The sequence below is a fragment of the Myxocyprinus asiaticus genome, chromosome 5 (genome assembly GCF_019703515.2).
Source record: "Myxocyprinus asiaticus isolate MX2 ecotype Aquarium Trade chromosome 5, UBuf_Myxa_2, whole genome shotgun sequence".
Lineage (NCBI taxonomy): Eukaryota > Metazoa > Chordata > Actinopteri > Cypriniformes > Catostomidae > Myxocyprinus > Myxocyprinus asiaticus.
This window is the reverse complement of record NC_059348.1, coordinates 49,636,060-49,647,990: the sequence shown is the minus strand read 5'-3', so window position 1 is coordinate 49,647,990 and position 11,931 is coordinate 49,636,060. Positions and strand designations below refer to the sequence as shown.

Genomic DNA, 11,931 nt, shown 5'->3' with positions numbered 1-11,931 from the left:
TTTTTTGTCGCAGCTCTCGTCAGAAGTAATATTGCATCAAAATCGGCAATATGTACATTTAAGCACTTCTGAGCAGCAGCGAGTGTCGCCATATTTCCGTTGTAAACTTTAACAACTGTTTTCAACCCTACAGACATGCAGGTGTGCGCTGACATGATGGCTCTGTTTTTTTCGCTTTCGAGTAATTGTGTGTGTAATGCGTATATTTATGTGTGTCCACCTATGTGAGAGAGCTTAAGAGAGGGGGAGCGGGAGCGTGTTTCCCACATATTTCAGATAATATAGAAACTGTTGTACTGATCAAGTGTATCTAGCTTTGATACAGCTCAAGCCTTTGTTGCTAGTTCAAAAACGTCACTTTAGATCTAGCAACGGAGGCTGCGCCACTTTTCGGCACTGGAGGAACAAGGTAGAGCATGTGTGTGTGTGTGTGCGTGCGAGAAAAAGAAAGAAACTGACAGAGATTGCATGTGGAATTACCTGTGTTTAAATTGCTCTGGTCAGGAATAATTTATTAACAGTTTATTAATTATTTCCTTTATTAAGTTATTTTATTGAGTTTACTTGCATGCAGACATATACATTGTAGTAAACTGTATAGGTTCGGTTTGAATAATTTTGATTTGCGTTGTGTCTTTTGTATAATCTCCTGATTATTTTAGTATCATACTGCACCCAGAGCAGTTTAGCTCAGTGTGAGCCGAAATAGGCTCAACTCCGAAACTGTCCTCAGGGACGAGTAAATTGGTTAACTGTCTATTTCAGTATATTTTATTGAATACAATCAGGTCAAAGAAAGGGAGAGATGAACTGCATGAGGATGTAAACCAGACAGAAAGGACAGTTGCAATGCAGGTGAGTGAGTTATGAGTAAATATTGGATGTTAAAAAAGAACACTTGTTCTGAAGTGTAACTTGCTGCCAGAAATAGTCCCTGGGGTGACAATAATTTTGCCTGGAAATATGATTGCACAGTAAACTTAACATAAAGTTAATATGTTGATAAAAAGTAATCAAATATAATTGTATTTTATTTTTGTTCTAAAGATTGCCTTACAAAAAAAACAAAAAAACACCCATACCACTCAGTAGGATATAACAATCCTGAAAATGTGGTTACAGCATTGTTCCAAATTACAAACTTGGCTGAACTGCGGTGAGCATTAAAAGATTATATTTTAAAAGAGTTTTGTGATAACAAAACACTACAAGGTGTTATAAATATCAAAAATATGAACAAAACCAACGACATCAGACGACGTATTTGGCATATAGTATAGTATTCCAAATCACTGTGTGTCGGCTCGTTGGTCTAGGGGTATGATTCTCGCTTAGGGTGCGAGAGGTCCCGGGTTCAAATCCCGGACGAGCCCTATCTGTGTTTTTTTACTTCATGAAAATTTTTAATGTTTCGTCTGAGAGACGTGAATTAATGCGAGGACAGATTTGAATCAAAACTCGATGCCCAAGGACATCGTTGATATCAGAGACGTCAACACTGTATTGCTTGCAAGTACGTCGAGCACCCCGTGCGGTGGAATAAACATGCAACCATTCAGAATTGTTAGTATATGGCAAATAACAAATAAATGTCTTCAAGGTATTAACAGATTGTTTGAATTGGCTGATTATTATTTTTGATGTAGCTTCATCTAAATATGCTTAAAGTACCATATGTACCTGTCTGCTTGGGACAAATCACTTGTGTTGTTTTAAGCCTATACTTCATTATGTAAGTCAAATTACATATAATGTTAGACTATTAAAAGAAAAAAAAAATTTGACCCCGACGTGATTTGAACACGCAACCTTCTGATCTGGAGTCAGACGCGCTACCGTTGCGCCACGAGGTCAGTCATTTTTGTAGTTCTCTATCCGGTATTTGTATGTAGTCACTAACGAGCGAGCACGCACGCACGCACGCATCATGATAGACTAATAAGACTTACAACAAATTTGAGGTAGACTTTACCGATATAGAAATCTATACATGTCATACACGTAATGGGGAATCGTGGCCGGTTAGCTCAGTTGGTTAGAGCGTGGTGCTAATAACGCCAAGGTCGCGGGTTCGATACCCGTACTGGCCAGTAACTTACATTTTTCCTTAAATTGTTTTTTGAAGATTAAAAAAAATATATATATACATACTATATATACACAAAAAAAACCAAAAAAAAAAAAAACCATATATATATATATATATATATATATATATATATATATATATATATATATATATATATATACATACATACATACATACATACATACATACACACACACACATTATTTGTCAATGTTAATTTTTGGCTTATGTGTCAGGGATTATAAAACAGCTGGAAGACTTAAATGGGTCATGACCCAGTTAAGAAAGCAGTGTTCTACAACGCTAATTGGCCATACTGCAAAGAAGACCCGAGGCCAGTTTCTGCAACAAACCTTTCCACCAGTGCATATTTAAATGCTGAGATTTTACATAGGCCTGCGTGCCCATACCTTTACGTAGAATTTTTTGAGAATTGATGAAATCTAGCTGCTATACATTCTGTGAACTGCCATAGTGGCCCGTTTAGCAGGATTTCTATCCCTGTCACTGCCTGACCTACTGCAACTATCAGACAGGTCATGTTTCACTCAGTCTCGCTCTCTCTATCTTTGTGCACTGTGTGCTTGCCAGTCCTGTGTTTTAGACCGATATCCTACCCTTAGGTAAATTGCAAAGCAGAGGCAGGGCAGATAAGTATAAGATAGAACTCATTCATACACACACACACACACACACAAACACTCACACACACACACATCCCTAACACTATGATTTTTTTCTTTTATGCACAAGCCTTATGCTCTCTTTCTCAAAGATTTAATGATGCTTTATTATCGCAGTAAACAAGGGTCAAAGTAATATTAAACTTGCCTGTACAATCGGCAGTTGACTTCTGGATGACATGCTATACATTCCATTGAACTCTATTTTAAAGTTATATTCAGAGTTAAGCTTAGGCGACAGCATTTGTGGCATATTGTTGATTAACAAAAAAATTATTTAGACTTGTCCTTTCTTAAAAAAAAAAAAAAAAAAAAAAAAAACAAGCAAAAAGGTTACAGTGAGGCACTTACAATGGAAGTGAATGGGATCAGTCCATAAGCTTTAAATTACTCACTGTTTTAAAAGTACAAAACATACACAATATGCGTGTCAACATGATTTTAGTGTGATAAATCGCTTATTAAAATTTTCTGAGTAACGTTATATCCAATTTTTATAAAAAAAAAAAAAAAAAAAAAAAGGCACATTTTGTTCAGGTCATATGGAAACTTCTTGATATTCTTGAAACAGAAATTCATGATATTTGTAAATAATAATAATAATTATAATTGAATGTATATATGTATATATATATATATATATATATATATATATATATATATATATATATATATATATACACACACACATAGTATATTCACTGGCGGCCAAAAGTTTGGAATAATGTACAGATTTTGCTCTTATGGAAAGAAATTGGTACTTTTATTCACTAAAGTGACATTCAACTGATCACAAAGTATAGTCAGGACATTATTTACGTGAAAAATTACTATTACAATTTGAATTTTACTACTTCAAAGAATTCTCATCAAAAAAATCCTCCACGTGCAGCAATGACAGCTTTGCAGATCCTTGGCATTCTAGCTGTCAGTTTGTCCAGATACTCAGGTGACATTTCACCCCACACTTCCTGTAGCACTTGCCATAGATGTGGCTGTCTTATCGGGCACTTCTCACGCACCATACAGTCTAGCTGATCCCACAAAACTCAATGGGGTTAAGATCCATTACACTCTTTTCCAATTATCTGTTGTCCAATGTCTGTGTTTCTTTGCCCACTCTAACCTTTTCTTTTTGTTTTTCTGTTTCATCTTAGCAGGTGACTTAGCATTTAAATATGCACAGGTGGAAAGGTTTGTTGCGGGTCTTCTTTGCAGTATGGCCGATTAGCGTTGTAGAACACTGCTTTCTTAACTGGGTCATGACCCATTTAAGTTTTCCAGCATTTTTATAATCCCTGACACATAAGCCAAAAATAAACATTGACAAAATAATGTGTTATATATATAAAAAATAACTCTTGGCCAGTACGGGTATCGAACCCGCGACCTTGGCGTTATTAGCACCACGCTCTAACCAACTGAGCTAACCGGCCATGACGTACTAGTGTGAAATATGTAGTAATTTCTATTAAGCTAAGCTATTTCTCACATACATAAGTATACATTAAACTGTCTTTTTTTTTACCTAATATTAACCTTAAGACACGACAGTCTATTGCATACTGTGGTAACTCAAAAATAAACACAAAGACAATGTTAAGCTTCATTTAACGAACCAAATAGCTTTCAGCTGTGTTTAATATAATGGCAAGTGGTTTTCTAGTACCGATTTAGCATGATTACTCAAGGATAAGGTGTTGGAGTGATGGCTGCTGGAAAAGGGGCCTGTCTAGATTTGATCAAAAATTACTTTTCTCAAATAGTGATGGAGCTGTTTTTTTTACATCAGTAATGTCCTGACTATACTTTATGGTCAGCTGAATGACACTTTGGTGAATTAAAGTACCAATTTCCCTTCGAAACAGCTAAATCTGTACATTATTCCAAACTTTTGGACATATATATATATATATATATATATATATATATATATATATATATATATATATATATATATATTTACTCATGTATTCAAGGTGCAAGGGAACTTGACACGTTTTAAACTAGATTTTAAAAAGATTATTGTCAGTGACACACATACAATAACAAAACACACTGTAAGGCAGGAAGGTCATTTGTCAGACATTCTGACAGTGTATAAATAGCTTCAAGAATTCCACTGTATATCGGCTACTGGGTTACACATGCTTAGAATTGCCAGAGGTTCGCCTTTTGTTAAAGGATTAATAAAAGCTTCTCTTAGTAGGTCATAAAATGCATTCAAATTGATCCTGTAGCATTGTCAGTAACTAATATGTAACTTATTTAGTGGATGACACTTGTATGAAATTTAGCTTTTTTATTATTGATAGCAACTTTTTCGTGTTTTAATGTCCAGCAAGAAACATGAAAGAGCTGAGTTTTTCATATAGGCTAATAATATACTTTCTGTTACAATAAGTCGCTGTTCTTATGTGCATATCGCGACCGGCTTCGGCCGGCCCACCGGGAAAAGTCACGTTTCTCCCGATGTCCAGTCCATCCCTGGTAGACAGCAGCCGGCAGGAATTTCTTGTCACTCCATTAATCCTAACATTGGAAAGCAACTGGTCTAAATGTATCCAAATAAGACGTGATCCACAGGCTTACTGCCTTATTGTGCTGTCAATCTAGAATGGGGCGGTAGCTGCCAGCCTACCGGACCGTGAGAGGCGGTAAAGCGCGCGTCCGACACCGGAGGAGAAGTTGATCGGCGGAGCCTTTTATCCTCTTCCTGGCCACCTGAAAGCTTGCTTTGGAGAATTGCTCACCTCACACGTTGACATTAAAGCCATTAGTCTGTTAGAAAAGATATCCGTGGAATAATGCCGGACACTAAAAAATACTTCGAGAACCTCACTGGAACAGGGAAATGCATTGGCGTCCTTACAAGCGGTGGAGATGCTCAAGGTATTATTATTATTATTATTATTATTATTATTATTATATTTATTTTTCGGTTAAGACGCGCCGATATCAACGATGTTTGTTCGACCTGATTAACCTGTCTACATCTATTGATTTTCTTTATAATTAAACATTTGAGCAAAATGGAACCAGTGCAACAGATACTAAAATACAAATACTACGCAGTTCCGGGCTTTAAACCTGAAATTCAAACTACTTACAGCGTTTATTCCGAAATGTAGGCTACTTTTTGATGCATCCCATTGAGAGCGAGAACCACTAATCACGACCATGTGATTATGTGACTCTACCCTTCGAGCAACCAGGCCAATTTGGTTGCTTAGGAGACCTGGCTGGAGTCACTCAGCACACCCTTGATTCGAGCTCGCGACTCCAGGGTTGGTAGTCAGCCTCAATACTCGCTGAGCTACTCAGGCCCCCCAAACAGATGCTTTCTTAAAGGGATAGTTCACCCAAAAATGAAAATTCTCTCATCATTTACTCACCATCATGCCATCCCAGATGTGTATGACTTTATTTCTTCTGCAGAACACAAACAAAGAGTTTTAGAAGAATATCTCAGCTCTGTAGGTCCATACAATGCAAATGAATGGGTGCCAAAACTTTGACAGAGGCCCAGAGAAATGGGGCCCCAGTGCACCTTAATGCGGCCCTGGTAATTTCGAAACAAATTTGGCCAAAACAGAGGTTTGTTTTTTTAGTTCGATTCGGTGGTTCACAACAGAGAAATCTGGTATGGCATGAGGGTGAGTAAATGATTAGAGCATTTTCATTTTTGGGTGAACTATTTCTTTAACAAAGTAACTAATATAAAGAGCACAAATCATGTTAGTGGCAGTTTCCATGTCAGATAGTGGAGAGCACACAACTAGGCTTCAATAGCAGAAACCCAGGTAAATAATACAAGAAGTAATTGTTTTGGAGTTCACTGAAAGAGAAGGATTTAAAGTTCCTCCCTGAGTTTTCACTTTGACCCTTTTTTGTTCAGCTGTGGCTCTGATGACACTATGTTTCCTAGCAACAGTCTCCAGGCAGCAGCTCTCCCATCACTTTGGTTTTGGCTAAACTCTAGCCTCAGGGGAAGAGATGCTTGATTCAATTTGTCAAGTTACAGTCAACATAGGAACATACAGAGAGCAGAGCCCTCACCTCCCCCTCTTATACTTATGTGCCCCCCAAACACAAAAACACCTTCTTTGTGTGTGCTATGCACATGTTTTGTATTATAACATTTTATGAGCCTATAGGAGAACTTTGTTAAAGACCATAACATTATTGTTAAAAATGAATTTCTCTGGTTGATGTGTGAATATTTGAGAATCACCCTTTCATTGTCTCTCTGTCTCACTCCTGCTCTTTCTGTGTTGTTTTCTCCCTCTCCCTTAAGGCATGAATGCTGCTGTAAGGGCAGTGGTCAGAATGGGGATCTATGTGGGAGCCAAAGTTTATTTCATTCATGAGGTGAGTCTGAATTCCACAGATCTGAATTTTTAGAATCCCTTATAGTTCATTCTTTAAAGGTGAAGTGTCTAATTTTTTGAAGTGGCACCACTAGTGTCGCCAAATTGAATTGCAAAAAAAAACAAAAAAAAAAACAATATCTTCAACAGCTGTCTCTGAACACTTCTCCAATCTGCCATTGATTGGACAAACAAATAGTCCTGCCCCAAACTCACACTATTGACTGAGTAAAAAGGTGCTTTTTCACCATTGATCCAAACATTTCTTGTTGCAGTACTGTGTCGTTCCGTACCAGTCCAGGCTTGTCGGCACAGATACAGTTTCTTTTTCCACAGTGGTGCTGCGAAATCAGGATTAGAATGGACTGATTGGGCAAGTGACCAATGGTACTGGAACAATTTGTAATAGACACGTACCAAACCCAACTTAGTCTCATAGAATGAACGTGACTATTACTACAGTTTTGCAAACTGACTTAAGTACCGCATTCTGTGTTTCGCTGCAGTTTCCTGGTGAATTTTATTCAGCTCTCATTTGCTTTTAGTACACTATTGGTTAGGGTAAAGTGTTTGGTTAGGGAGTCACGTTTTACTCATTAAAACCTCCATCTAATAGTCACCTTAAAACCTAGTCTGATTACGACACCATTTCGCTCACTTTTGGCAACCTCGCTGGACACTTCACTGGGAAACTGCAGTGAAACTTGTAATAAAGCATATAATTTCATTTTCCAAAAATTTTGCCACAGTCACGTAATGTTTATGAGATCAGGCTAACCAAACCATGCTCAAGTGGAAAGGCTACTGGAGCCATTCCCCAACCTGCTTAGAACCATTGGGCCGATGATGGAAAGGCAATTCATGACAAGCTTGTCAGTATGCAGTGTTTTGAAAGCATCACAGAGCCACAGTGTTTAATTCAACTTGTGAATGAATGGTTTACTTATAGTGCATTTTGAGCTTGGATATGTTTTAACATCTGAAAAATAGCGCACATCACCTGTACTGTTCTGTCTGAAATCTATGCAGGATAAAGGGCTGTTTATGTAGTATCACTATGCCAACAAGCGCCATTGTCTTTGTGTATTTCAAGGGAGGAATATGAAAGCCACTGACAGATACAAAGGTGTCCACTCTGTGGTTACCTTGGAAAAAGTATACAAATGAATTTTTGTTGTTACAATGAGTGGGTTCTTTCTCAGGGTTACCAAGGAATGGTGGATGGAGGTGACAACATCAAAGAGGCATCGTGGGAAAGTGTTTCCAGCATGTTACAAGTGGTATGCAGATTGTCAATTTTAATTCTATTAGGTTAAATTCTAACACAGTTTCAAACATAGAGTAGATGCTTTGCAATATTGTTGCATCAGCATTTTTTAAGTATGCTGCCACTATGCTTGCCGCTCTCTGCACACAGGGTGGTACTGTGATTGGCAGTGCACGATGTAACGATTTTCGCTCCCATGAGGGCCGTTTGCACGCAGCTTTAAACCTGGTGCAGCGTGGCATCACTAACTTGTGTGTGATTGGTGGAGATGGCAGTTTGACCGGGGCTAATCTCTTTAGGGAGGAGTGGAGCGGTCTATTGGATGAGCTTGTCCAATCAGGTAACAAAGTAGGAGGAGCTTATAAATGGGAAGAATTTTTAGGATTTATTTTACAGTATCTAATACCATAATATTAGTTACATTCTACTGTGACTTTTTCTCCCATTTCTTCTCTTTTCATCTACAATTGCCAACTTATCATTGCCGTGTTTTTATCTGTCTGTCTATTTCTTTTCCTCTCCTAGGTCAAATCAGTGAAGAGGCAGCCCAGACTCATTCTGCACTGCATATTGTTGGGATGGTGGGTTCTATAGATAATGATTTTTGTGGGACAGATATGACCATTGGCACTGACTCAGCACTGCACAGGATCATAGAGGTGGTGGATGCAATAATGACCACTGCACAAAGGTATACACAAACACCAATCACCCCACAATCCACTTTCTAACACTGCAAGGAACACCACTCAATTCACCCTTAACATTATTTTAAAAAACACCACCCACCCTAACCATGTCCATCCTACAACAGATGCCTCCCACCTACTCCACCCTCTTCATCCCAAATACAATTCAATCAAATTTAATTGGCAAACATTTTGAATATCAAATACATTTGACCACATAACTATGGTTTTGATCACTGAAGGCCTCTCATCAAAGATAAAGTGAGAATGTTGTTTGTCTTGTAGCCATCAGAGGACGTTTGTGCTGGAGGTCATGGGGAGACACTGTGGGTAAGATGCTCCCCTAGAAACACTCCAAGAGAAAGAATATTTTCGAATCAGCATTAATTAGATTGTGTGCTCGCATTTGTGTGTAGGTATCTAGCTTTAGTCAGCGCGCTTGCGTGTGGGGCTGACTGGGTGCTGATTCCAGAAAAGCCTCCCAAAGATGGCTGGGAGGAACAGATGTGTCATAAATTATCAGAGGTAACACACACACACTCATACAAATACATACACACAAACATACAGCCATGCCCAAAGACCCAAAGATATGTCCATACACCAGTCTTGGGGATAACTAATTAAACAGCACCACTACTAACTTTACTACCTTGCTCACACTTTACGATAAGTATGTACAGTATTCGTTAACATTAGTTGACATTCTGGTTCCGTACTACATTTTATTTAATTTTTTTCGATTTTCTCCACTTTTTCTCCCCAATTTGGAATGCCCAATACCCAATGCGCTCTAAGTCCTCATGGTGATGTAGTGACTCGCCTCAATCTGGGTGGCGGAGGACGAATCTCAGTTGCCTCTGCATCTGAGACCGTCAACCCATGCATCTTATCACGTGGCTTGTTGAGCGCATTTCTGTAGAGACATAGCGCTTGTGGAGGCTTCACGCTATTCTCCGCGGCATCCACGCACAACTCGCCACGCGCCCCACCAAGAGCAAACCACATTATAGCGACCACGAGGAGGTTATCCCATGTGACACTACCCTCCCTAGCAACCGGGCCAATTTGATTGCTTAGGAGATCACTTAGCGCGCCCTTCAAATTCGAACTTGCGACTCCAGGGGTGATAGTCAGCGTCTTTACTCGCTGAGCTACCCAGGCCCTCGGTACCATACTACATTTATTTATCTTGGTTCATGTTAATTTCAACATGTACTAATACATGTTTTTACATTTAATGTTGTATACATTAACATTAGTTAATACATTATGAACTAACATGAACTAACAATGAACAATTTAATTGTTAGAAATTCACAGTTATCAATATTTATAAAAATATTGCTCATTATTATTTAATGATAAATTCTTTCATCATTTACTCACCCTTATGCCATCCCAGATGTGTGACTTTCTCTCTTCTGCAGAACACAAATGAAATTTTTTAAAAGAATTTCTCAGCTCTGTTGGTCCATACAATGCAAGTGAATGTGTGTCAAAATTTTGAAGCTTCAAAAATCACATAATTCAGCATAAAAGTGATCCATAAGACTCCAGTTTTTAAATCAATGTCTTCAGATGTGATCTCCTATCAATCTCCACTGTAAACTTTCACTTTCACATTCTTCTTCTTGTGTTTTTGGTGATTCGCATTCTGCATGCATATCGCCCCCTACTGGGCAGGGAAAATAATTTCTACCAAAAATTGACTTAAATATTGATCTGTTTCTCACCCACGCCTATCATATCGCTTCTGAAGATATGGATTAAAACACTGGAGTCGTATGGATTACTTCTATGATGGCTTTATGTGCTTTTTGCGCCGTCAAATGTTTGGCACCCATTCACTTGCATTGTATGGACCTACAGAGCTGAGATATTTTTCTAAAAATCTGTTCTGCAGAAGAAAGAAAGTCATAAACATCTGTGATGTTTGAGGGTGAGGGTGAGTAAATTATGAGAGAATTTTCATTTTTGGGTGAACAATCCCTTTAACTAATGCTAACAAATTGCAAATTGCAATATAAGTGTTTTAAAGTGTAACCACTAAATATTTCTGTTGCATGACATTCATTGAAATTCATAAATTGTTCAGTGTTACTTGATTGTCTAGATACTTTTTGTTACTGTTCATGTAAAGACTTTCACAAAATACAAGCTCACTGCCACAAACACACACACTCACGCACACTTGCCACTGCACAAACAAGTCCTCCAGTGTGTGTCCTGTTGTGCAGAGTCGTTTGCGTGGTTCTCGTCTTAATATAATCATAGTGGCCGAGAGAGCTACAGACAGACATGGAAACCCCATCAGCTCTTATGCAGTGAAGGATGTGAGTATCTCCTTCTATTCACACAAGCGTGTATGTGTACTTTATGTGTGTGTATATGGGTGTGTGTGTGCACTTCTTTTCCCTTGTAGAACCGTGCTGATAAGAAACGGCTTAACATCATCATAGTAGCTGAAGGTGCTATAGACCAAAACAACAAACCCATAACCACAGACTATATAAAGGATGTGAGTAATGCACATCTACAGCCCTACTGCCCTGTCTGCCATAATCATGCACATGCATCATGAAAAATTAGCTTCTCCCTGTACCTGAGTTGCCTTTTATCTGAACTCCTCCACTCTCAACACACAATTTCAGAATGCTGGGTTGCTAAAGTCTGGGAGCAGAGAGTATGCTGGGAAACTGGAGTGATAATTGTCATGAAACTATATGGTTGAGATTGGTTGTTGTAGATTAATTGTTAAAGGTCTGGAATGGAAATGGATAGGATGTAGGTTCAAACACCATAAGGAGAAAATTACCATTGCCCCTCTGTG

General features: G+C 38.4%; 1 protein-coding gene and 4 non-coding genes across 8 annotated transcripts in view; 3 read left to right on the top strand and 2 right to left on the bottom strand.

Moving 5' to 3' along the window:
• Positions 1-1,301: 1,301 nt before the first annotated feature.
• Positions 1,302-1,373, top strand: trnap-agg (transfer RNA proline (anticodon AGG)). The gene has a single exon. It is a non-coding gene; the product is annotated as a tRNA-Pro (tRNA).
• Positions 1,374-1,781: 408 nt separating this feature from the next.
• trnaw-cca (transfer RNA tryptophan (anticodon CCA)) lies at positions 1,782-1,853 on the bottom strand. Its single transcript has one exon. It is a non-coding gene; the product is annotated as a tRNA-Trp (tRNA).
• Positions 1,854-2,016: 163 nt separating this feature from the next.
• Positions 2,017-2,090, top strand: trnai-aau (transfer RNA isoleucine (anticodon AAU)). Its single transcript has one exon. It is a non-coding gene; the product is annotated as a tRNA-Ile (tRNA).
• A 2,044-nt stretch (positions 2,091-4,134) lies between these two features.
• trnai-aau (transfer RNA isoleucine (anticodon AAU)) lies at positions 4,135-4,208 on the bottom strand. Its single transcript has one exon. It is a non-coding gene; the product is annotated as a tRNA-Ile (tRNA).
• Positions 4,209-5,285: 1,077 nt separating this feature from the next.
• LOC127441101 (ATP-dependent 6-phosphofructokinase, platelet type-like) overlaps positions 5,286-11,931 on the top strand; it is a 42,641-nt gene continuing 35,995 nt past the window's right edge. For 2 of the 4 annotated variants that reach the window (XR_007897272.1, XM_051698287.1), the window contains exons 1-9: positions 5,286-5,664; positions 7,070-7,143; positions 8,345-8,422; positions 8,560-8,749; positions 8,935-9,100; positions 9,384-9,428; positions 9,515-9,623; positions 11,339-11,434; positions 11,524-11,619. Coding sequence is in view for 3 of the 4 variants with exons in the window: in XM_051698287.1 (XP_051554247.1) it covers positions 5,580-5,664; positions 7,070-7,143; positions 8,345-8,422; positions 8,560-8,749; positions 8,935-9,100; positions 9,384-9,428; positions 9,515-9,623; positions 11,339-11,434; positions 11,524-11,619 (939 nt within the window). In the remaining variant the exon portion in view is untranslated. Of the gene's footprint in view, positions 5,665-7,069; positions 7,144-8,344; positions 8,470-8,559; positions 8,750-8,934; positions 9,101-9,383; positions 9,429-9,514; positions 9,624-11,338; positions 11,435-11,523; positions 11,620-11,931 lie in introns of those variants that run through there. The other 2 variants (XM_051698288.1, XM_051698289.1) reach the window with 2 other exon arrangements.